Source organism: Dermacentor albipictus, chromosome 8 (genome assembly GCF_038994185.2).
Source record: "Dermacentor albipictus isolate Rhodes 1998 colony chromosome 8, USDA_Dalb.pri_finalv2, whole genome shotgun sequence".
Lineage (NCBI taxonomy): Eukaryota > Metazoa > Arthropoda > Arachnida > Ixodida > Ixodidae > Dermacentor > Dermacentor albipictus.
In genome coordinates, this window is record NC_091828.1 from 78,882,144 (window position 1) to 78,907,119 (window position 24,976).

At 48.1% G+C, this 24,976-nt stretch overlaps 1 protein-coding gene across 1 annotated transcript in view; it reads right to left on the minus strand.

The window, feature by feature from the left end:
- Positions 1–305: 305 nt before the first annotated feature.
- Positions 306–24,976, minus strand: part of LOC135896225 (neprilysin-1-like) — a 29,411-nt gene continuing 4,740 nt past the window's right edge. The window contains exons 2-8 of the mRNA XM_065424590.2: positions 22,285–22,499; positions 18,861–19,054; positions 15,073–15,298; positions 12,147–12,533; positions 5,703–6,165; positions 2,918–3,151; positions 306–994 (exon numbers count right to left, since the gene is read on the minus strand). Coding sequence (XP_065280662.2) covers positions 620–994; positions 2,918–3,151; positions 5,703–6,165; positions 12,147–12,533; positions 15,073–15,298; positions 18,861–19,054; positions 22,285–22,499 — 2,094 coding nt within the window. The 3' untranslated portion in view covers positions 306–619. The remainder of the gene's footprint in view (positions 995–2,917; positions 3,152–5,702; positions 6,166–12,146; positions 12,534–15,072; positions 15,299–18,860; positions 19,055–22,284; positions 22,500–24,976) is intronic.

Sequence of the window (24,976 nt, forward strand, 5' to 3'; positions counted from 1 at the left end):
ATTCTTAAACTTATCCACCTGTACATAGCAATTATTCGCGCAGGCAACGCTGCCCTAAAAGTAATCCACTTGAACAGACCTAAATCCGCTGTGTTTCATTGGCTATTCCAAAGTTTCGATCTACGATATACACTAAACTGAATATTTAACGACGTCGGCGCGTACATGGAAGCACCAGGTACTAACGCACACGCTTTTCCTCATGTCCTTAAGTAACAGCTTATTAATTGAAGCACGTTCCTTACGGAGATTGACGCAAAAAAGCAAATGCGCAAGCAAAAATTATAAATGAATCAGGAAAAAAGTTGAGCTGCATGGAACGCAACATCTTTCGTACGTTGAAATCTTGATCAAGAACTGCGCTTGTCCCTATGTGCCTTCTTTGTCCCATCTTTTAATCGCGCTACCGTACTGCCCTTGAAGATACATTACCAACAAGCCCACATTGCAACCCCCGTGAGCTCAGGCAAAGTATTTAAAAAAAAGAGCACAAAATTGTACTCATATATCGCACGTTATTTGCAATTCATAAAACTCTGATGCAAAACGCTATGGGCATACAAACGAATGGTGCCTCTTGAAGGAACTCGGCCACCACTGTTCCATATTTGGCAAGATGTCACGCCTGCTCAAAGAAGGAGCACTTGTCGGCGCGGTTCATGGGCGCATCGGGTTTACAGGAGAACGCGCGGCTAAACGCAGCCATGTTGCTCAGCACCTTGGGACACAGTTCACCCCGGCCGCACAGGCTGCGGCAGAGAGTCACGAAGAAGAGCATGTCCGGCGTCAGCGAGATGTCCTTGCTCACGGCGTAGCGTCTTGGCTCGGCCGCTCGGTGTTCCTGAAAGGCCCGGTAGGCGACCTGGGCGGCGGCCACGTCCATGAGCACGGAGGAGCTGCCGCCAGCGCACGAGATCTTCTTCTGCAGCTCTTCGCGCGTGGCTCTCGACATCCAGCTCCTCACGGTTCTGTTGGAGTCCAGGAACGCGCCCTTCTGCGATGTTGATGTTTTGTGGAGCGTGTAAGCAAGCGTGGCCTCCGAGATGGAACAGCGCTCGTGATCTCGGGGGTTGTGTGTGCACAGAGGGAGTGCGCTCAGGACATTGCCAAGGTCTGATTGGCACACGGCGTTGCTACAGCATAGAGTTTCATATTAGTATACCTAGAGGCAAATCTGGCGCTGCGATCGTTCAACCATCATGGGAATGATGGGAAGTACAGGCTTCGGATTGACGTTCTGTTGACTGACGAACTAGTGCACAAGTATTTTTTTAAAAGTTTCGGTTTCGCTCCAAGTGCAAATTCTATAACCTGCAGTTCGACAGTGCAACGCAAAGCTCTCTGCGTTTGTTATGTTGCTCGGAGTGGCGATAGCGCGCTGGGTCAGCGACTGGGACGATGCTTGGGTCGCGGTGTGGCGTTGAAGCCGTGACGAGAAAGCGGCGGCATCGTAAACGTTGAAAGAACATGTTTTGAGCGTTTAGACCTTTGTTTGTTAAGTGTGTTAGGTTGGCACTGTAGCGTTACGTGCTTTATGAAACTTCAGAATAGAACAAAGAAGGCACTACTGATACAAGACATATACAATTGTACTTCTAGTGGCTTGACAATCAAATTTTATTGAGGGCTTCATTATGTGGTCATTGAAATGCGTGTTTTAGGACTTTGAGAACACAAACTTACTTGTGGTAGGAAAGACTGTTGCTTCCTAGCTGTAGTCTAGTGTCGCACAATGGGTACCCGCAAAGCCACGCTGTAACGCTCCGGAAGCGGTACGCCAATATAAAATATGATGGAGCATACTCGTAGGAGGCCACTAGCGTCCTAGCTAGCACTGCAGCAGATGTGTTTAAAAGTACTTGAAGACGTTCAGCAATTGTGACAGCCGACGCAACCTTTCGAAAGAGCGAGAGAGTTCGCAAGTGCCTGTCGTCTGCGAGAAAAGTCTCGCGTTTGCAGCGAGCAGGCGTCGTAGCAGACGACACTTGTAGCATTCCCGACCTTGGCATTCCTCTCAAGGGCGCAACGCTTTGTCAGAATACAACATTTTTATTTCCAGAACTACTTGATGAGTATTTTTATATAAGTACATGCACGGTTGTTTTGCTGTTGCAAAAGTGAATAAATAATTATTCTTTGACGTTAAATTGGGAACAGAATCGCACAAGTATGCATACCCTGGTGTGTCCTGCTGACAAACCATAGTAAACCATGCTTCCATCTCAAAGTCATGCAAAGTTTATGTAGCGTGTTGTGCATTATATAACATACTGCAGAAATAGAATTGGATTTTACGCGATAATATTTGAGTATAGCGCTGTTTACTGCGCCAGAAGCAAACGCCACTAGTCTAAAGACCGAAGTCAATCCGAAGCCTGTACTTCCCATCATTCCCATGTAGGTTGAGGCGACGCTCATGATAACCCCCGTAGACACTAGCGCCACATTTCCCTCTAGGGTATTTATAGAAACTCTATGTGCTACAGCCTCTCTGACTGGCTCAAAGTACCATCGTTGCAGAATTCGATGTTAGGCGGAATCTATACAATAGCACCCTCTGAGACCGCGTGAGAAAATACGGTGCTCAAGTTACGCCCTCCCCGTGGCGGCACCCTCAAAGCATAACGAAATGAATCGCGAAGGCATTAGCTTTCATATATACTGGGTCTATTCTATCATCCGACCCTGACAGTCCCTGACTGCCCATACAAGGCGGATATTTCAACTAATGAGCGTTGCGCAGTCCTGGACGGCATACGAGACGGCCAATCGAAATGGCCCGCTGAAATGCCGGAACCGGATTGAAGGGGCCAGAAATACGTTATGGCGCCCCACGAGCGTGTGCGCACACACGACCTTCACACGATTACGCGCACCCGCGGGGTCTCGGCCAAGCGCGGCGGAGGATGACACCCACCTGCGGGTCGAAGCCCCTGACCAGCTGCCTGGCCACGGCCGTGCCGAAGGCCGCGTAGTTGACCGAAGCGGGCGCGTCCGTGTAGAACATTGGCGGCGCCGCCACGGCCAGGTGCAGGAACACCGAGTTCCACCAGTAGTCGTACTGCACCGGGAACGCGTACTCGCCGTGCCGGTGCAGCAGCGAGTCGTTGAGGGGCCAGCCGGGGAACGTGCGACGGTGCAGGTCGGCAGCCTGCGCAGTCATCGCCGCTGGTGCAAAGGCTGTGCACGCGTAATCGATTCAGAAAAAAGGTGCACGGCACCACAAACGAAAAGGTGCAGAGGGGGGGGGGGGTGCCAGTTATGGTGTGCCGGGCAGCGCCCACTCGCTGCAAGGTTCAAGGGTGCACTGCTCTGCGGCGGCACCTTGCCTTGCACACCGTTCAATCGTGCACGGGGGTGCAGGGCGCACCGCTGCACCTCGCGGAATCGAAGGCCTAAGTGCAGCGCACCGTGAATAGGTGCAGAAGGTGCAGAAAAACTTGGCTGAATCGAATAGACCTATACTGTATACTGAGCGTGCGCTGTTTTTTCATTGCTTAGTAGCTTAGACAAGAGGAGGTGACGCTGTACTGAAGCTACCGCATGGGTGACTTCCCAGACGAAATTCAGATCTCTCACGCGACCTTGACGGCTCCCATGCAAGCTTTGGCCCAGGTAATAATGAGTACATTGATTCCAGCGTGTTCAACAAACCAAGGCATGCGAGAGACATGTACAGCCTCCTGCATTTTCAACTATATCGCGCGAGAGGGCTGATATTGTCGTCCGTAGTCCTGAAGGGAAAATCGTATTTTGTTGGGCGTCCAGGCGAAAAAGCTGTTGCGAGTAGCTTGAAAATGCCTGAAGGCCTCTCACGGCAATGCAAAAGTCAGCGCGCTGGAAGAGAAACAGTGAATATTATAATGCACATTCGGTAAAATGATTCTAGCGTATCAGAATTAATTTGATTTAACAAAACCTTATTATTATCCTTATTAGAGCACATTTCGACAAACACCCCTTCATAGATTATGAACAAGTGCAAGGCAACGACAATGCTTAATGCAGTTCATATTCTTGGCGTGAGATAATAATACTACGAGCACGCCACCATGCCTTATAACTCGTTGCTTTACACGTGTTTTTCGTTCTTATCGGCGACAACGCTTGCGTGGTTGACCAGGCGTAGGTGAATAAACTTTTCAGCAATAAAATGTGCTGACCACCTGCCATGCCAGTTGTTCAGGCTCTCTGGGCAACATAGAACGGGAGAGTCTTCCACATAGGCTGTCACAATGAGGATGAACACTTCCTCAATTCTTCTCCGGTAGAGATGATGCACACATTTTTTGTTTTAAAAACACTAATAATTTGGTATAGGAGTACCAGAAATTCAGGGTCTAGGCAATGAAGACCAATTATTTCTTGGTGTTTTATAAACAATACATGTAGTTATCTTTATTGCTCCTCGAGAACAACATATATACAACATACATACTCACTGATGAGCTTTACTGAGTAACCACCAAGGTATGTCACTTGCAAAGTGGCACAAATCAGTGCACCATTGTCACTGAGCCGGATTCAAGGTGTAAGAGAGATAGTATCGCTAAAGAAAGTGCCGTGTATGAATGCGGTTAAACTAAGTTTGTCGAGCAATAGCACGGTTTTGCTTGCTTTAGTAAAGTACACAGACGCTGCTCGGCACCGTCAGTGACTACCGGCATCTACAATTGCACCACAAGATATCACGCAGACGTTCCTCGGCGCGGCAGCAGAAGCGAGTGAATTGACCTTCATGCCGCGTCTCGCTTCAACGCAAACTAACCGTCGAAAGCACAGCGCGTACGAATCTACCAGCACTCGATCGGCGCTCTTTGTACACGTCGCAGATTGCTTTCAAGACATGGGCGCCCACGCGGCATATGCAGCAGCCGCCGGTAGTGGCACGCTAAATCCCAATTTGACCTTGTCGGAGCTTGAAGGTCAGATTTACGGAACCAGGCGTTTTCTGGGTTTGCACCTAAAAACGTAGAGCTATCGCTCTAAAAAATATTTCCCTAATTATGCTCCTTGTGGCAACATGTCTTGCTTAGATGCTGCAATAGATGTTGACAAGTTGGCTACAGAACATAGAGTTTCCCTGCGACCTCTGTAACTATAATATGATTTGCAGAAGCACTGTGCGATGTCTTCGACACTGGCTGTTATAACCGCGATAAGAGACGAAAACCTCAATCAGCGATAATTTACGCGCTTTCCTCTGAACACGTCTCTCTGTGCGCGATGGTAACAAGCGGCAGGGTAAGTGGTTAGAGTTATCGTATTGGATGGAGCCTATCTAGAAGGAGCCTATACAGTAACTCTAGAAGGGGTCGGTGGAAAGCGCCGCCGGAGAGCGGTGGAGCCGGTGGAGAACATTCCATTTCCGAAGACCGGGGGACAATTATGTTCGCCTATTTTCCTTATGTCAAGCGCTCGGGTGAGATTAAGACAATTCTTTCCGTAGAGAATTGTCTTTAGGTCACTGGTTTCAGGACGAAGATAATATTTTAGTTTGGAACAACGATCTTTTTTTTTCGATTGACCCAGCACTTAAAAAAAAGGCAATGTCACTAAGCTGTTAGTGGACTACGGCTGGCTCGGCTCTCTTTCAGACGTGAATGGCAAGTGCCTGGCGTTTTTGCCGGTGGAGCTTGTTTGTATGTTTTAGGTTGTCGCCGACTATAGCTTTGTCAATGTTTTCAATGTTGCACGGTTACCTGCATCCAGCCTTTCAGTGGCGATGAAAATTGCCTCGGGAAGGCGTCCAGGTACTTGTGGATGGCGCTGGGAGGCAGCATCGGTTTGAATCCCTCGGCACCGAACAGCGACCAGTACGGTTCTAGGTGCAACCGCTGCGATATGGCCACCGCCTCGATTCGGGCGGCCGGATCTATCCAAGGCGCCGCGTCGGAGAGCAGCCGCTGGGTGGTGTTGCGCAAGTCGTCGAAGATGGCTTTGACGGTGCTCAGCAAGGGCGGCTGCAGCTGTTCACCGACCCTCCACACGAAAAGCCACTTCTGGAAGCGGCTCTCGGTGAACGAGTAGCATTTGCGGGGCCTGAAGCGAGCCACGGCTTCTTTGTTGCCGAACGTGGCGACGGCGGCGGCGTACGAGTTGGCGTACGAGTAGTCCTGGATGAAGCGCCACGCGACCTGCTCCAGGATGGCTGCGTTGCTGAACCTTGAGGGCAGAATGAGGAGGAGAAATGCGTCATAGAGAGAACCTGCGGCAGGGCTATAGCTATACGCTTTAAGTGGATCATTCAGTGGTACCACAAGCATTCCCGGATTTGAAGGTCGTTGCACGCGTAGTTTCTTACGCCTAAAACTGCCTGCTCCGTCAATATCACCCACAGGTTCATGGAGACTTCTACTTGCGCAGAGTATATAGTGCACAATCTGGACCGGCCCTCTTTTGGAGTCGGAGGCTCGCAGAGCCAGAGTTAGTTTAGAGAAAATATTCGCTAACACCGATGAACATAGGTGGGTTGCTAGAGTGCTCAGACATCTTTATACCTCAGAGACCCGGAACGATGGAAGAGGTAAGGAAGGTTGGCAATCACACACACACTACAAAAAGGTGCGAAAGAGATGGTAAACTTATTGCAGAGGATGAAAACGATGAGGATGAGGATATGAGGATGTTCAAAGTATTTTACAAAGACGGCAAAGACAAAGCCAAGAAATAATATTTTTACGATAACACAAATGGCAGTGCCTTGCTTTAGGGTGCCCGAATTGACTACTTGAGCACAAGGAACACAGAGGAGCAAGTATTTGCAACATGGTGACACCTGGGAGTGCTGCAGAAAAAGAAGTTTATTTTATTTATTTATTATTTACATATACTGCCATCTTGCATAGCAAGATATTGCAGGAGTGAGTGCATACATATGTCAATCAGTTGAAGAATACATTTGAGTGGCAAAAAGAAAACAAACAATCGAAAAAAAACAATATCAGGAATAGCTAGTTGATTAATGAACATGATTAGGTAATAGGTTGGCAAATACATCACTTGGTAACTCGCGCAAGGACCCCTCGAGGCCATTCCAAATCACAATTGTATGCGGAAAAAAGGAAAACCTAAAACAATCAATCGTTGCATTCAAAGGAACAATGTTAAGATGATGACTTCTTCTGGTGGGCCGAGAAGAAGGGTTAGTGAAAACAATAGGCGCATTGACATAAGTTTTCCCATGAGCAATTTTATGTAGCAGAACAACACGGTCACAAGTACGTCTATGGGCCAGTGGCTTTAGTAGTAGCTTGCTAGCATGCGATGTCGGTGAGAAATGGCGGTCATAACGATTATATATAAACCTTATGGCCTTTTTCTGAATAGACTCAAGCATGTCTATGTCTTTGGAATGATGTGGCGACCACACTACCGACGCGTATTCAAGTAGAGGCCTTATTAGTGATCTGTATGCCGTTAATTTACATTCTTTAGTTGCATCTCGTAAGGTTCTTTTAAGATAACCCAGTTTTCTCAACGCCTTGTTGGTTATACAGTTAATGTGAGCATGCCATTTTAGATCAGGGGAGAAAGTAACACCAAGGTATTTAAACGTGTGGACGCTTGCAAGCTTGTGCGCTTCATTAAAATATGTAAATTGTAATGGTTGTTTTTTATTCGAAAAAGTCATTGATACGGTTTTCTTAAAATTAAGTGACATTTGCCATGTTCTGCTCCATTCGCAAAAACGGGTGAAGACTTCATTCAGCTCTAACTGATCATGATTACTACTTATACTAGAATAAAGGACACAGTCATCAGCATATAGTCTTATTTTGACAGAAGTGCCCGCGGTTACTTCAACGACATCATTTACATAGACTACAAACAGCAAAGGACCCAAGACAGACCCCTGTGGTACACCGGATGTAACATTGACACGAGATGAGTGAACATTGTTAAATGCAACAAACTGAGTTCTTGTACTTAGGTAGTCCTGTATCCAACCTAGTAATTTATAATCATGAATTATTGCCTTGAGTTTAATGAGAAGCTTTTTATGGCACACTGTGTCAAAAGCTTTACTGTAATCAATAAAAATGGCATCAAGTTGTCCTCTAAGGTTAAGTGTGGATGCAATATCATGGGAGAATTCTAGAAGTTGTGTTACCGTGGAGAATCCGGAACGGAAGCCATGCTGAGCATGCGAAAGAAGATTATGTTCAGATAAGTACTCAATGATATATTTATGAATAATGTGTTCCAATAGTTTACAAGATGTTGATATTAAAGAAATAGGTCTGTAGTTAGATATTTCCTGCTTATTACCGTCTTTGTGAATTGGAACAACTTTAGCACATTTCCAGAGTATTGGAACAGTGGATGATTCTACAGATTTCGAAAAAATTAGGGATAAGTACCGAGAGCTCCATTCAGAATATCGCCGTAAAAACATATCTGGAATATTATCTGGCCCAGTACTTTTCATAGTATCGATCTTGAGTATAAGATTGTGTACACCAGCTGAAGTGATTGCCATACTAGGAAAAGGTGATGACGAAAGAGTAGTGCAAAACGTGGGGGTGCGTCCATCATCACAGGTGAACACTGATTTAAAGTAATTATTGAAAGCTTCAGTAATGCTAAGATTATCTGAGCATGGTTGATTAGCAATTATGAATGAAGGAGAGCTCTCACTTGGTGGACTGATGGTTCGCCAGAACTTTGATGGCTTGTTTTTAATGAAGTATGACAAGGTGCTATTAAAATAGAAACTTTTCGCATTTGACATAGCAGATTTTAAGTTGTTTTTAAGTGTGGTCAATACTGAAGCTTTCATTGGATTGTTTGCATAGGGTTGTTTGCGCAGACGCCTGATGCGACGAATTAGGTGTATAATTTCACGTGTGTACCAAGGGTGCTTGGGATTGCGCTTTATACACTTGGTTGGAATGTAATCAGTTATACATTGATTGACAATTGAGTAAAAACGGTTCACTAACACGTTAACAGAGGAATGGTTTACGCAACTCGAAAATTCATCAAAAGAGCATGCGAGCAACTCAGTTATGGAGTTGTCATCAGCACGTTCAAAGTTCAATACTGTCTGATGTGAGGGGCGCTTAGGCATAGTTGCTAAATTCAAATAAACAATGACCCCTTTATGGTCCGAGAGGCCTTCAACGATGGTACTATCATAACCATTTTGTCTAAGTTGCTCATTTATGAAAACAAGATCTAAAATTGAGCTTTCTCGGGTTGCGGAATTCACAATTTGCGTCAGATCGAAAGAAATAGACATGTTAATCAAGTAATCACAAATGGCTTTGTGACGGCCACCAGCAGATAGCGTTGGCCAATCTACGCCAGGGGTGTTGAAATCACCAGCAAGTAACATTTTACAACAGTTAAGTTTATGTTTGGTTATATAATCGGTAAGATCGGAAAAGACACTGAGATCTGTGTCAGGGGGTCGATAAACAGCTCCTACAGCCAAAGTGAATCCACAAAGCCTTATTTTGCACCATACTGATTCGCAGTTAGGAACGTCAGGCAATGCTGTAAACTCAATGTCTTGGTTTACGAAGAGTGCCACACCGCCACCGCGCCGGTCACTTCTATCTTTCCTGAGGACGCTGTAACCTGGTGGTAAAATTTCAGTATCTAAGATGTGTTCACCAAGCCACGTTTCAGTCACGCAAATCACAGAAGGATGATAAAATGCCACGAGATGGTGAAAGTCTTGAATTTTGTTAAGAAGACTGCGGGCATTAACGTTTACCAGCGAGAAATTAGCATCGGAATGCAGTCAAGTTTCATGTACTGCAGAGGTTTGCTTTTTGGTTTTAATCATTGAATCACCTGATTCATTCAGCACATAGCGTACATTGTCTATCAGCAAGGAATCATACTGCAGACGAACGGTAGATGCATTTTTCCTTTGATTTACAGAAAGCCTCCAAAGAGCTTTGCGTATCTTTCGAACCCGTTCAGAAAAGTCCTCATTTATATATATATCTGTACCTTTAAGCTTTCGGGCATTCTTTAATATTGCAATCTTTGACCTGTAGTCCAAAAATTTGAAAATAGCAGGACGTGGTTTATCACCTCTACGCACCCCAAGCCTGTGCCAACGTTCAATGTCTGCACACTGAACACCAAGTTTATCAGATATCAAGTTCGTGAATGCGTCAAGTAGTTGCCCGGAGGGCTCAGAATGGGGTTCAGGTAATCCATAGACAACAAGGTTATTTCGGCGGGACCTGTTTTCAAGATCGTCAGACCGACTTTCCAGCTTAAATACCACGTTTTTAAGATGAGCGACAGTTTTTTCAAGTTCCTGAACTTGCGGAATCACTTCCGCGACTGGCAGTACTGACGTCTCAAGCCTGTTTAGCCTTTCTTCAATGGAAGAAAACTTGGCTGTCCAAGAAGATATTTCGGAACGAATTTTTTCCTGCCCTGCGAGCAATTGCAATAGCGTTTCCTGTAACTTATCGGGACCAGGATTGGACTCGACGTCACCAGATAACATCAACAACATTCTACGGACAGAAAAAATAGAAAACGCTCTCATCAGTGGGCCAGGCAGCAGCACTACACATCGATCATCGCTTCTATAACAAGGAAAATTGTACTTCGGGCATACCTGAAAGACAGTGCAGACAAGCTTAAACCATGTGCTCATCGTGCCGCTGCAAGACCCACTGAAGAGCATAGCGTCCGTCCTCGGCTTTATAGTGCAGTGTAAACGACCAGGTGACGCTGTGGTAGTGCTCCATGCGCAGAAGGGCTCGCCAAATGTCAAGCCACGCAGGTCCGGTGCTTCAATCCAACGATGATGCGATGTTTGTATCACATCCTCCGATATGGCGGTCCTGAGTAACGTTTCGAAGGATGGGCCAAAGGGATCATGCGCAGAGGTAGCACATTCCTGAAGACATCTGGATTTGGTGCAGGCGGCAATCTGAAAGACAGTGCAGACAAGCTTAAACCATGTGCTCATCGTGCCGCTGCAAGACCCACTGAAGAGCATAGCGTCCGTCCTCGGCTTTATAGTGCAGTGTAAACGACCAGGTGACGCTGTGGTAGTGCTCCATGCGCAGAAGGGCTCGCCAAATGTCAAGCCACGCAGGTCCGGTGCTTCAATCCAACGATGATGCGATGTTTGTATCACATCCTCCGATATGGCGGTCCTGAGTAACGTTTCGAAGGATGGGCCAAAGGGATCATGCGCAGAGGTAGCACATTCCTGAAGACATCTGGATTTGGTGCAGGCGGCAATCTGAAAGACAGTGCAGACAAGCTTAAACCATGTGCTCATCGTGCCGCTGCAAGACCCACTGAAGAGCATAGCGTCCGTCCTCGGCTTTATAGTGCAGTGTAAACGACCAGGTGACGCTGTGGTAGTGCTCCATGCGCAGGAGGGCTCGCCAAATGTCAAGCCACGCAGGTCCGGTGCTTCAATCCAACGATGATGCGATGTTTGTATCACATCCTCCGATATGGCGGCCCTGAGTAACGTTTCGAAGGATGGGCCAAAGGGATCATGCGCAGAGGTAGCACATTCCTGAAGACATCTGGATTTGGTGCAGGCGGCAATCTGAAAGACAGTGCAGACAAGCTTAAACCATGTGCTCATCGTGCCGCTGCAAGACCCACTCACAAGTGGGTCTTGCCCACTCCCACTCCAAGTTCACAGACGATTCCGATACTCCTTAATACGACATTTGAGCGCAGTTCTATACGTGTTTTCATTTCGCGATATATTGGCTGGTGCAGGGATGTTTCCTTTCACTGAAAGGGAGGGGGGACCTAAAAGCGCCACGCGTGTAATTCATACTGCGGCTCGTTATGTCTTCCAAGAAGTCTGGTCCTCGATTTTATGACTCAATTCATTACCAAGTGTGCAGCAGGCTTTCGCCTTCAAGTGTTACAGGGAATGTAACATGCTGCCGAACATCTTTTTTTATCACTGGCGCTTCCGGTACTTTACACCTCAGGAACACTATGCGAATGCACAGCATTGAAGAAATAAAGTGCACGCGAGGTTGACGAGCAATTTGTATTGTAAAAAAAAAAACATTATAACGAAGTAGACCGAAAAGTGACACAGTGTAATAAGGTAGTCTCGAAAAAGACAAGTCGCCGTTTTTGAGAGCTCTGATGTTCCGTTCCCCACATAAGTATGAGACACGCAATACCTCTCGAAGATGTTGTTGGTCACGGTGCTCACAATCTTGTCGACGAGAAGCAGATTGTCGTCCGGTGAGAGGCGGTGCGGACGCAGGTGTTCATTCAGGTAGTCCAGCCAGCGGTGGCTGCTCAAGTTCGGGGTGAGCTGGTCGAGGTGGGCTAACCGCAGCTTCATGATGACGCGGTTGGAGCTCGCGATGCCCTCGGTGACGGCGCGAACCCACGCGTCCTCGTGGGCCACCAGGTCCCGCAACTGGGCAAGCGGCGTGTCTCCGGCCCCGTACAGTCTGTACATGGTGCGCACGTATTCCAGCCGCTTGCCGCGCGCTTTGGAGTAGTTGACCCACTTAGCGCGGTGGAGGCTGACCTCGCTGTAGGCCATGTGTAGGCTGTACCTGCACTCAAAGGGTGGAGTCCGTGCGTATAGGAACGATTGGGAAACCTGGGACAACTGGCACGAGACGCACTTTTACAGTGAGTAAAATTCAACCCAAGCGTAAAAACGTATGCGCAATACACATCCCTGATGCCTGTCGGCTGCGGATGAGAAGCGGCTTTTCAATAAGACTTTTATTGAGGAAGTTCACGGGGACCGCTAAACGTTCGTAACGCGACAGCATTAAGGACCCCGTGTCACAAAAAATCCGATATCGGCATCCGACGTCGCCTAGCGAAAAATAATTCTGACCCGCTAACAGGCAGGCCATCCGAGTGACGCAGAGGCGTTGCTGAACTAAATTAATTCCTGAAAGTACCATGCGTCAGAAAAATCGTAAGGTAGAATCTAAACACAATTTACAGGCAGGACAGCATCGGCCTGTAATATGAATATACGAGAAGACATATTTCTGTTACGCGGAAACACAAACACATTTTCCAACGTTTCTACTCTTCATAGGCCTCCAAGGTCCTCCATGGCCTCCAAGATTGGCGCGAGCCAATTTTGGAGGCCATGGAGCGGCGCGTCCGTTACCTTGCGACACCTCCCGATGGCACTCGCCTCCGCAGCATTGCGTGTCATTTCTAGCAGAAAGCGCACCTTCGTGAACAGCAATTGGCGCCAGCGTTTCCCGTTAAACATCACAGTTACATAAGCTGCAGCTGCCGGGAAGCGTGAGGGATCTTCGAATGCTATGGCGTTCACTCTTAAACGCGGAACTGAAGCGTCCTCAAATTTTTTTGCGTAAAAAGCGTCATACGAAAGAACACACACACACACACACACACACACACACATACAGGATTGAAATGACCTTGCATAAAGATTATATTCTTAAGGACAAAGCGGGTTAACCTGTGTGGTAAAATTTGTAGAATAAAGTCGAATGCCTCTACAGCGGAATCACCTGTACAACGACGAATTCATTATGCCCCGGTCGACTTCCTATATATAGCATAAAGGCCTCGACAACAAAGACCACTACGACGGCTTTGCCTTTACAACGAGCAAATTTAGGCGTCCCCATAGTTGAAAGACTAGCTCGGAAAGCTGGCCCCTACTTGTCGCTCATCCGAGGGTGTCACTCGCATCGAGCAGCGACCAAATCACGTGGGACCTGGTCACTTTTTCTCCTTGCACTCTCTTCGCCGTCGCCGTTTTTCATCCCCCGCTGCGCTCCGCGTTCGCTCTTTCAGCCTTCGCTATGCTCGTTCGCTTGGTTACGCCGAGGGACGGTGACGCCCAACGCAGGAACGGGCGCATAAGAGCGGCCCTCTAGAAAAGAAACACTGCTTGTCCCCGCGCAACGTGCAAGAGCTAGATTTGTGTGTACTACGTCACACATTATTTAACAAACTGTGCTTGGTCACAACCTTATGGGTGACCGGCGAGCGTTTTCTTTTAGCAAGGCCACCGCGATAAACTGCATAGTTCAATGCCCAGTAAACTTGAGGGACTGTTTTAATGTGTGAAGCCGGACTTTTCCTGTCGGCTTCGTTGATAAGCAAAAAATGTGGAGTCAACACACACTGAAGTCCAACTCTACATCTCCTATATAGCCAGCCCCCCCCGCCCCCCCCCCCCCCGCCAGTGAGAGCTTATCAAGGAGTACCCAATATTTATGCAAGTCTCTATACCAATATTGATCTCGTATTTTCGCACATAATGATCTAAACTTCTTGAAAAAACTCGTCCAGAGCCTCAAGAAAGAAAAATGAAAAATACACTCGTTTACTGCCTTTGAAAGAAGGCAAAGGGTTCTACAGAGATCGTGGCGTTACCCGTGCATGTCCGTCTTGAATAAATGGATTCTAAGGTTTTAAGTGCCAATAGCAGGATTTGATTATGAGGCACGCTGAATCGGGGGACTCCGGGTTAATTTTGACCACCAGGTGATCTTTAACGTGCCCTCAATGCGCGGAGACACGGGCGTTTTTGCATTTCGTCCCCAGGTCTCGCAGTGCCAAAACAGAACGCTCACCGTAATAAGTACGACAGAAGTGCTTCAATAGTTTGTCAACTTCGTCCAGTGTGGGATGAGACTAAGTGCCATTGGCCTTTGTTGCGATTGATTTTTTGTTGTCACGACGGTGAATGAAATCGCGAATTTAAATTGAACAATGTGCGCGGTCCCGGCGCTGCCTGGTTGTTACTCAATAATGGTAACCGGAGGTAGCGCCACGGTAGCCCACGGCATAGGATGCGCATGCGGAGTGGGCCTAACTTGTCGTACTAAGCTAAAGCACACTGGCATGTCAAACCAACTAGCCCATCATCTCGCGCGGTCTGAAAGTCAATACAAGCAATTCATGTAATGCAGCTAAATTCACATACTGCAGGCGCATAAGGTAAACGGAGAAGGCGTGTCTAACGAGCAAAGCCTTTAATGAGTAATGCTTTTATCTGTTCAAAGGTTGCCGAAGATGGTGAAATTAGGGAAGCGGGCCGCGGGGGCGGTGCCGCCTCTATAGCTGACCGCGTATAGAGACACGTGCCTGGTGTCGCCGGGCAGTTGTTTCAGGCTTATCTCGAGCCAGAAGGGCACGCCCCAGTTGATGAGGAGGTCGAGGATGACGTTCAGGGCGTGCTTGGTGGCGCCCACGCCTGTCACCCGTTGGGGCCAGTGCAGTCCGCGGTCCCTGAGGAACGACAGAACCTCTTCGAGGCGCTCGTAGGTGTGGCCCTTCCGAGAGACGCAACCCTGGTACAGCGCCGACGCAGCTGCAGAGACGAGTTGAGGTGTATTTGTTTCTACGAGAACATCGGTTACGACCTAAGAGCGAGAGCAGGCGTCCCGAAACTTTCTTGCCCCACCTGCCTGCCCTGAGGTCTGCGGTACCAACGCCCTTTCCATTACTCTGATGCGGATGTGGCGGTTTTAACTGATAAGTCCAAACTGAAATGTAAAAAAAAGAATATGCCGGAAAAGGGATGGGGTCGGATTCGTTTTGGCTACTCGTGGAAGACTAAAATGCCGTTTGTGGAACTGGGGGGTGTCGCGGAAGCCCAATTTGGGAACCCCTGAGCTAAAGATTGGGCCGAGCGCGTCAATACACTCTCAAGCATCTTGAACAGGTCTCGTAAGAAATCAGGATTTTGCCCGGTTGCGTAGGGAATAGAAACGGAGCGTGCACCGTCGAGCACTCTCACCAATTCTAATACGATCGCCCTTTACAGTCTAGGAGACAGACTAAACATGTCCGTCCGTGGATGAGGAGATTCCGCGGCCTGCGCAGAACTATGCGCAATAGGAAGGGTTTCGGCATGATGGTAGTGCGGCCATACAGATATCCGAGGAAAACAAAATAGGGGTCCTATAACGCAAAACTATTCCAATATGTTTTTATTCCAATCTCCTGACGTCAAATTTGCGTAACCACCGACGTAAGCATCGGGCGGTACCCGCAGGGTTGTCTCAACAGACCAATCAAACGCTCTCCTCGTTCACAGGAGGCCACTTTTGTTTGCTTGAAAAACGAATAACATTGCCTACGCCGAGCGGCTTGTCTTATCTAATTGACTGATAAGGGGGCGAGGAACACGCTCAAGTGGAGAGGGATTCGATGAGGTCGAGCCACTGCACTGAAAATCGATAACCAGATGAAGAGGGCGGTGCCGGCGTCTGCGATTGGTTCGCTTCCCCTTAGCTTGCGGTGGCTGGTCGAAAATCACGGCGGCATGCAACGGAAACTTAAGAATGATGCTAAAACTGATCCTCAGCAAAGAGTTCGCAGAATGAGGTCGTAAACGTGCCAAAAGTGCTCGAAAACGTTACACGGCCACTCAAAATGTTTGATTATCCGCAAATAAACCCATGCTCTCCTGCAGGTGCGAGTAGCCAGTGCCCGAGTGATCGGCGGGAGCCATGTTTTATTCCTTTCAGTATCGTGGCAGCATGCTGCTATTCAGAAGAAAATTCAGTTTTGTTCAGCATATTATTGCATGAAAACTCTTGACCAATAGTCGAGGGCTAGTGGCGAAAAGGCGTCGATTGAGAAATAAAAATTTTTCTTTTGTTAGGTGAGATCATGCATAACCAGCGTGTACACGTCATAGCGGACGGGGGAGCAATGGCGGTTTTCGTGACGTCGCATGACAGGCCGGTTAAGTGGGGGGGGGGGGGGGGGGTCCAAAAAGTTTTTGACCAATCGCGGGGGGCTGACTGCAGAATCGGAATAGACAAAAAGTTTGGAATAGTTTTACGCTATAGCGCCCCAGATTACGCAGATCCAGTGCACATCTTGGAATCCGCGAGAAGCGACGCTTTCGTGGAGGAGGTAACCGAATGCTATAAATTTGCCCATTGTCTTTCCCCCTGCGTCTTCGATGTAAAAGAAGTTCGCGTGCGAGCATGTTCTCTCGTGCACCCGCGCCACGCAGTCTGGCACATGCGGCAGTCACCTCAAAGAGCTAGTCGCCTTTGCCACGGTACAAGTGTACGTGCGGTTTGTGGCCTAATGGTTAGAGCACTAGGCTGCTGTGCTGGGGCACCGATATTCAGTCCCACCATCGAGCACGTAATTTAGTTTTTACAGCGAAACTGTTAAGGCTACTTTCTCTCCTGCTATCGTGTCTGCGTGTAGAAAAAAAATCCCGACGATAGTGCAACACAGGCCCCATCCACAGCGGAGCTGCAGTTCGCCATTGAGGGGCCCGCATACACAGCTTCACTGGTCATCCTTCTTCACAGTGTGGCAAGACACTGAGTTATTTTCTTCTTTTTTTTAGGTATGAGCTCTCCAGCTAGACAGCAGCAGCATATCATCGGACACGGCCATGAATGTCCGGGATGCGCTGCAAAGGGAGATACGACAAAAAAAAAAGCGTGCCGGTATCACTATTAGCATAGCGTATATGATGCTGCGGAAACGCGTTACAGCGTTCTATTTGTCTAAATGCAAGCGCGTAAGATGGCGAGATGGTCGATCACAGCAACGTCACAACCCTCATGCGCAACATTTGACTGCACAATGCACAGGGATTGTACGTGCACAGGATAAGTACGTTACACTTGCAGTCAATTTTCTGACCTTCCTACTGCTGCTGCTGCTGCAAACAGAGACGCTCGCGAGAATTCGAACGTGCTACCGCCGCCTGCGTGACGACATTCAGCCGGGAGGCTAATCCTACATCTCGTGAAAAAATTGGGAAGACGCTTAAGCCTCGCCTTTATGAGTAGAACGCGATAGCATTCCAAGATCCCTGATTGCTTTTCATGCTTCCCGGCAACTGCAGCTTATGTAAATGTAGTGTTTACTGGGAGACGCTGGCACCGAACACTATGCACGAAGGCGAGCTCTCTTGTAGAAACAGCACGCGATGGATGGATGCTATGATCGCCCCCTTTGGAAGAGGGTGGTGGGTTGCGCCACCAAGCTCTTGTTATCATAGTGGATAATGTCCTACCTATATTAAAAAAAGAAAAGGAAAAAAAACACGAAGAATTCCCATAACCAAACTTTTTGAACTCCTTTTGGGAAATTTATTTTTATAGGCCTCTATTGTTTGTCGTTGCTCTACTTCCACCAATCTTCCAATCGCCTCTTACCAATCTTTATTCCGGACATCAAGGAGGGCTTCAAGGAGGCCAGACGTGCCTAAATCAACCGCTGGGCAGATATCTTCACATTCTAATAAAACGTGCCGCATAGTTTCCATAGCTTTACCGCAGCAAGCACACGCTTATTCTTCCTTCTTCAATCTATAAATGCGTGTTCTAAGGCATCCAAATTTCGGTTCTAGATGTAATGGGCTTCCCTTTGAGATATCATAAATTGTTTCTCTCCCAATCTTGTTTTTATGCGAAGCATATTACTAGAGCTCAACCCAGCTCCTCAGGCGCGGCGGTGTCGCCTTCAATACCACGTGACACCGTGACGTCACGACAGAGGAGAAACGGGGCTCCAACTCGCGGCGTCGCTCGCGGCGTCGCCCCCCGCATCGGACGCGGTGAGCGTCGAGCAGCGCAGCGTTCGGCGCGACAACGAAATGTGCGCCTGAGCAAACGGCGCACGCCTGAGCCGACGCCGACGACACCGGCTTTTCTGCGATACGAGCTCCTTAACGCTGTCGCGTTAAAATAAAGGCTAGTATGCTTCGCATCCTGGGCTTAACCTTAGCTAAGCCACAGCCAGTTTTTTTTTCCCTTTTTTTGCGACAGAGAAACTTCGTTTCTCATTCGACCGCTCTTATTCACGTTTCTCCAATAGAAACAAAATAAACCTTCACCTTCGTAAAAGCATACAGACAAAAGCCGAGCTACACAGCTGCGCGCATCACTCACGCGATGGTCTTCGCTGCTTTCCGAGGAAGGTGGCGCCGAGCTCGTACCAGCGCACCAGCGTGTCGGTGAGCGCGTCCGATACGATCTCGCTCCGCCAGCGCACTTTGTCGCATACGTAGGCCATCGGGTCCCTGCACGGGTCTACGGTCTTCTTGAGGGTATTGGACAGGTGCTCCAAGTGCTCCTGGCAGCCTCTGCGCGTCGAGCATGGGAGAGCCCCGGACGTGAGACGACGTCATCGCTTCGACTCGCGAGAACATGTGTTGCCCCCGCTGACTCATGACTTTCGGGCAACAAGAACGCGTTAAGAAGACGCAGGTATTCTGTCAGCCATCGGGCCACACGCACAACAAAACAAACAAACAAACAAAGTACGAGCGAAACAGGACCATTAGGACAACGACAGTTAAAGCCGTCGCTGGGTCGTCTGCCCCGAAACAGTTCGAAACCACGTCGAACGTTTTACGGTCCACATGCTCTGGCACCGAACTGCGAAGCAAGGGCGTCGCCGAATAATTGGGCGCGCAATTCTTTTACTCATGCGATAAAAAGCAACAGCACACCAATGAGACGCAGATGAAAAAAAAAGAAAAAAAGACGATATGACGCACGGCAGCCACACGCATTTTCGTTTCCCGCAGTACCTTCCGGCGTTTGGCTTTGGTTAATCCGAGAGAGCCGTTTCTGGCAGTGCGATTTCATTGCACCACTACACAGTGTTGCCACATTGCTGTAGGGTTGAATAATAATAATATTTGGGGTTTTACGTGCCAAAACCACTTTCTGATTATGAGGCACGCCGTAGTGGAGGACTCCGGAAATTTTGACCACCTGGGGTTCTTTAACGTGCACCTAAATCTAAGCACACGGGTGTTTTCGCATTTCGCCCCCATCGAAATGCGGCCGCCGTGGCCGGGATTCGATCCCGCGACCTCGTGCTCAGCAGCCCAACACCATAGCCACTGAGCAACCACGGCGGGTGTAGGGTTGAAATGCGACATAAAACTTATACTACGAATTTTCTACAGCACCGAATGCGGTTCATTTTTTGCCTGCTTGTTGTGGGACGTGTGTGGTCTCACGTGCTACGCATGATTGCAAGCTTAAGAATTGTGGCGTCAATGCCCCTTTACCGAAGATTACAGGACGCAGGTTTAGGAAAGGAGCTAAAGAAAAAAAAATTGGCAGTGACTTGGCTCGGCTATGCCAGGATATACGTAGTGAAAGCTAAAGCATAGCATGGTTAGCCTAGGTTAATCTTGATTGCAAGTCCAGGTTAGTCTGGTTGTCTAGCTATGTTGCGGCGTTTAGCCAGTCGTTCGGCGCGCTCTTTGTCTGCTTCCTGGGCGATTCGTTTCCTCTTCATCTCGTTCCGATGTCGATTCCAGGCCTCCCCCTGCTTATCAGAATTGTCGCCGTCCATACTGCCGCCTCAACTGTGGTTGCGGCGCACGCGAGCACTCCTTTTTAATCCTCCGACGTGTTATCAGGCATGCGACGCAGCTTGCGAAGCGAGCAGAGGCGAACGCAACGACGAAGAACGCGGTGCGACGTCATGTGCCTCCTCGGAGCACGGTCACGGTGTAATCGCAAGTTCGCGGCCAGTAAAGCTTTCGCTTTAGAAACATCAGAGGACACCTAAGCACTTCTTATGCGTTGTGAATGCGAAAACATTAATGTCCAATTGAACGCCGCTGAGCGCCTCTTCAAGTTACAGACTCCTTGCGGGCAAGCGAGCACGCTGAGACACTCGGCGTGTTTTGGTCTGGCGTCACTGAGGTGCAGTTAGAACGCAGGCGAAAGCTTGCGCGGAGAAGGAACGCGCGGATAACACAGGCTTCCCAGAGCGAGAGCGAGGGTGACGTGCTGTCGCGACGATGTTCTCTCCCCTTCCGCAACACCTGGCGCGCTAGCAGAACAACAGATGTTCCCTTTCGTAACCAATAGGAATTTAGGAGCCGTTTCGCTGCTCCAGACGGCAGACGCCGGCTTTTTCGTTCAATGGGCTATTTGGCACTTTCGCATTAAAAAAAAAAAACATCTGCCAACTAAAACTAACAGCTGCCTACGATCTTGTCGACCAAATACATGAAAACATAGTCATGTTTCATGCAGGTTTATTCTTAGGATACTCGCACCCATGAGCTCCATTCACCGCCACCACCATCACCACCATGTCAGTGCACTTTTCTACTATGCTGGTGTTCAAAATATGACCGCCATGACGTCGCTTTCGCACCTACAATATGCAAACGCGTGCCCTTCGATATTTGTTTGGCAGTATACTCTTAGGGAACCGATCACTGGTTGCATGGAATTTTCTGCAATGATTGCTATAGGCAACTCTCGCACTGCGGTTTTCCAGTTAACATGCGAGTGGTTCTTTGTTCACAGGTTTGTCTAATATTCGCGCTTGCTTGTAGCTTCAAACGTTCTTGTCGGCTTATTTATTACGCCGTATATATCTCAATCTCCATGCACTTAGTTTCTTTAAGCACAGGAAGACAATAACACAATGCACTCATACATACTCATTGTGAAGTGTTGCATTCATAATACAATATTTTGTTAAAAATCACCGATTTACGAAGTCACAAAACCGTTCGAAGCCACAAGGACGATGTTTAGTAGACAAATCCATGTAGCCTTCGCCGTTCACAGGCCGGCTGAATCACCATTCTTGATAGAAACTAGCGCCGGAGTACCCACTAGAAATTTTTGTGAGGCAATGCAATATGCCGCAAGAAAGGTAGATATAGAGTACACCGTTATAAGACTAGACAGTTCACGCAAAAATGAACACGTAATTACTTCCACAAAAAGAACACACTAGGAACAAAACCTAAATGGATAGATGCTTGCGCACGTTAATAACAAAAAAAAACAAAAATCTTTTCTAATTCATATGATGCCAACTTTATAATTTCTGCAAAATTAGGGCAATCAATGTACTAACTATTCATAATCCCACGGGGTGTAGACACAGGGATGGGGAGGGGTGCACACCCGGAACCTACCTTCCTCCTCGCGAAATTCGCGTATTAGGGTACCTGGCACACAATGACGAATGACAATACCCGCCCACCCTCTCCCACTTTTCCAGGTGAAGCGCCTGCTGCTCAACCCCCCCCCCAAAAAAAAACAAAGAAAACTAGCTCCACTGTTAATCATTGCAACTACACAAACTGATTATCGAAAAGAAAAGTGTTTGAAATAAATAAGCTGCTTCTTTCTATATCGTGCATCACATTGCACTTTGCCTTGCAGAAAATGCGTTGGTTACGCCTCAAACCTGCAGCTGCAGAGATAGATTTAAACATAGTAACTTCTGTAGGACACTGAACGGTTTTAAGAAACCGAAAGTGAGAACATCCCGCCATCAGTGACTACCCCCCGCCCGTGGGAGCGTGAACCACGGTGTCACCTGGTCGTGCAGCCTTTGTACTGGAAGGCCATCTGACGGGCCTTGCGCGTCGCTGAGGAGCCGAGGATCAAGGCGGTGAGCAGGCCGGCACCGACCAGCGCCACACAAAAGACACAGAGTGGAGTCGCGGTGCGGGCGCACGACATCCCCGCCACCTTCGCACGCCGCCACGACGACTCGGAGGGGCGACGCTGGTCTTCCCGGCCACTCAGGGCCTGCGGACGACGGGAGAAAGAAAGCCAGTTTATTTAGGCAAAACAAATAACGAAATATTATCGGACGCAACGCGTAAAAAAAAAGGTAACACGACACGCGCACACTGTAAAATAATTTATATCTTAAAAAATTAAATTAAATTATGGGGTTTTACGTGCCAAAACCACTTTCTGATTATAAGGCGCGCCGTAGTGGAGGACTCCGGAAATTTCGACCACCTGGGGTTCGTTAACGTGCACCTAAATCTAAGTACACGGGTGTTTTCGCATTTCGCCCCCATCGAAATAATTTACGTCTGTTAAACGTGAATAAAGGTGTAAATCAATGCATAACTCCCGCATTTACACCCTTCGTGTGTAAGGGTGTTAGTTATATAGTTATTTGCACCCTCGATAACTTTTAAGGCCGCCAATAAAGGAAGCTTCATAAGGAGGTAAGATTCGGGATACCAGCGTTGGAACGAAGAAAAAAAAAGAGACAGGTGTAGCGTTTAGACACAGGAAGACAGGCGGTGCGGTTTAGAGAACGAACTGGGGTGGCCGATATTCTGTGTGAAAATTTAGAGGAAGAAATCACATTGGTTATACCGTGTAATATAACCGATTGTCTGTTAGACATGTAGAATGGGTAGTAAGAGAAGGGAAGCGCAGTCGATGACGGCAATAATTTAGGTGGTGTGGTGGAGTAAGAAAACTTGCAGTCATAAGACGGAATCAGATGCCGCGAGGCAACGGTTATTGGATATCGACGGCAGAAGCCGTTCTCCTGCAGTGGAACAGTAAATTAACTCACATCGAAATGAACGTACGCTAGAGAAGCGCGCCTCATTGATATAAAAAAAAATCCCAAATGCAGTTACACTAAAAAAAAAGTCGCAGTTTAGCGCGAAAGGCGGGGCATCGATTGCGATAGCAAATAACAGGCAGCTCTACGGCAGCAGCAGCGAGTGACTTGACCTTCGCGCCGTCTATCGCGTCAGCGCGAGAGCGGCGAGAACACAGAGCGCAAGAAGGTATGAGCCGTCTGCAGATTCCTTTCAAGAGATGGCGCACGCGACCGCGCGCATGCGTGCAAAGTACGCATTTGTTGGCGGAGTCGAAGCCGCCTCCCTCCCTCCTGCGCTGGCTCGCCGCTTTCCTCCAAATATGGAGCGTGAGATTGAGCCCGATTGAGCCACGATAAATAGTTCCCTTTGCGCCCAGTAGCGAAATGCGCTGTTGCTGCCGTTGCATAACGGCGCCCCCCCCCCCCCCTTCCCTCCTATCCCCTCCCCTGCCTTTCGCGCGACAGTAGACGGCGCGCTTGCTCTCCGCTTTCAACACAGCCTTGTTCGTTCTTTTCGTTTCGGAGTCATTCTCGGGCGAGGATCTCTTCGTCAGCTTTACAGTCACAGTATGGTTTGGAAAAGCAACACTTCGCTGCGTACCACCACCGCCATTGTTTATCATATTGTCCAGTTGAGAGCCGGACAACCTAAACCACTGAGCTAATCACTGAGCTCCTTGTTCGTCTTGCAGACTGGATGACAGAATCAGCCACTCAACGGTGATGTGGTTGTAGGCGATCTCGGAGATGTGCTGTAAAATAATTTACGCCCTTAATATTTAGTAACGGTGTAAAAAGGTCTTAAACTGATACAACATTACACCAAAGAAGTGTGCAAGGGCGCGAGTTATAGACTAATTCATACCCTTATCCACTTTTAAGGCTGTAAGTTATTTTACACTGTGGTTGGGAAGTTGGATGTGGTATACAGTTGCACCAGAGAACATGAAGGCTGTTAGCGTGGTCGCCGCAATATGACTGGCCAACTTAGTCAGCCCAGCGCCGGAGTGTACACCGCGCCAACAAGACCTCGGACCGAGAGTTTTAAAAGGACGCTAAAGAAAAACGTTAAATCGATCTAGATTGAAAGATTAGAAGTCCGCAATAGCAAGTTCGTCATTCGTAGCGAGAAGAAAACTCTTTTTTTAGGTGTCAGAATATCATAGTGGCACCACCTGTTGTAGGAAATGGTACCTCTCCTGTACCGCCACCCCTGACCGATTAACAGAGAGCACCATACAGGGAGCTCACGTGAAGATTGCGTAAACTCGTCCGTTCCCGAGCTTGTGATTCAGATGATTCAATTCTGCGGTTTTACAAGGTAAAAACACGATCTGATTATTAGGCACGCCGTATTGGGGGGTTCGGGATTAATTTTCACTAGCTGGGTTTCCTTATCGAGCACACTACTCACAGTACACAGGCGTGTTTGCAATTCGCCCTCAACAAAGTGAGGCCTCGCGGCCGGGATTTGATCCCACGACCTCGTGCTTAGTAGCGCTACGCCAAAGCATGGGCACTCAGCGGCGAACCACGGTGGGTGCGGGCAGTTAAAATAGAACAGCCGTTTCCGGAACGTCGGCGGCAATTTTCTACGTAACAAAGTGAAATATTGACACACAGGAAAAGATAATAGACTTATAGACGGATG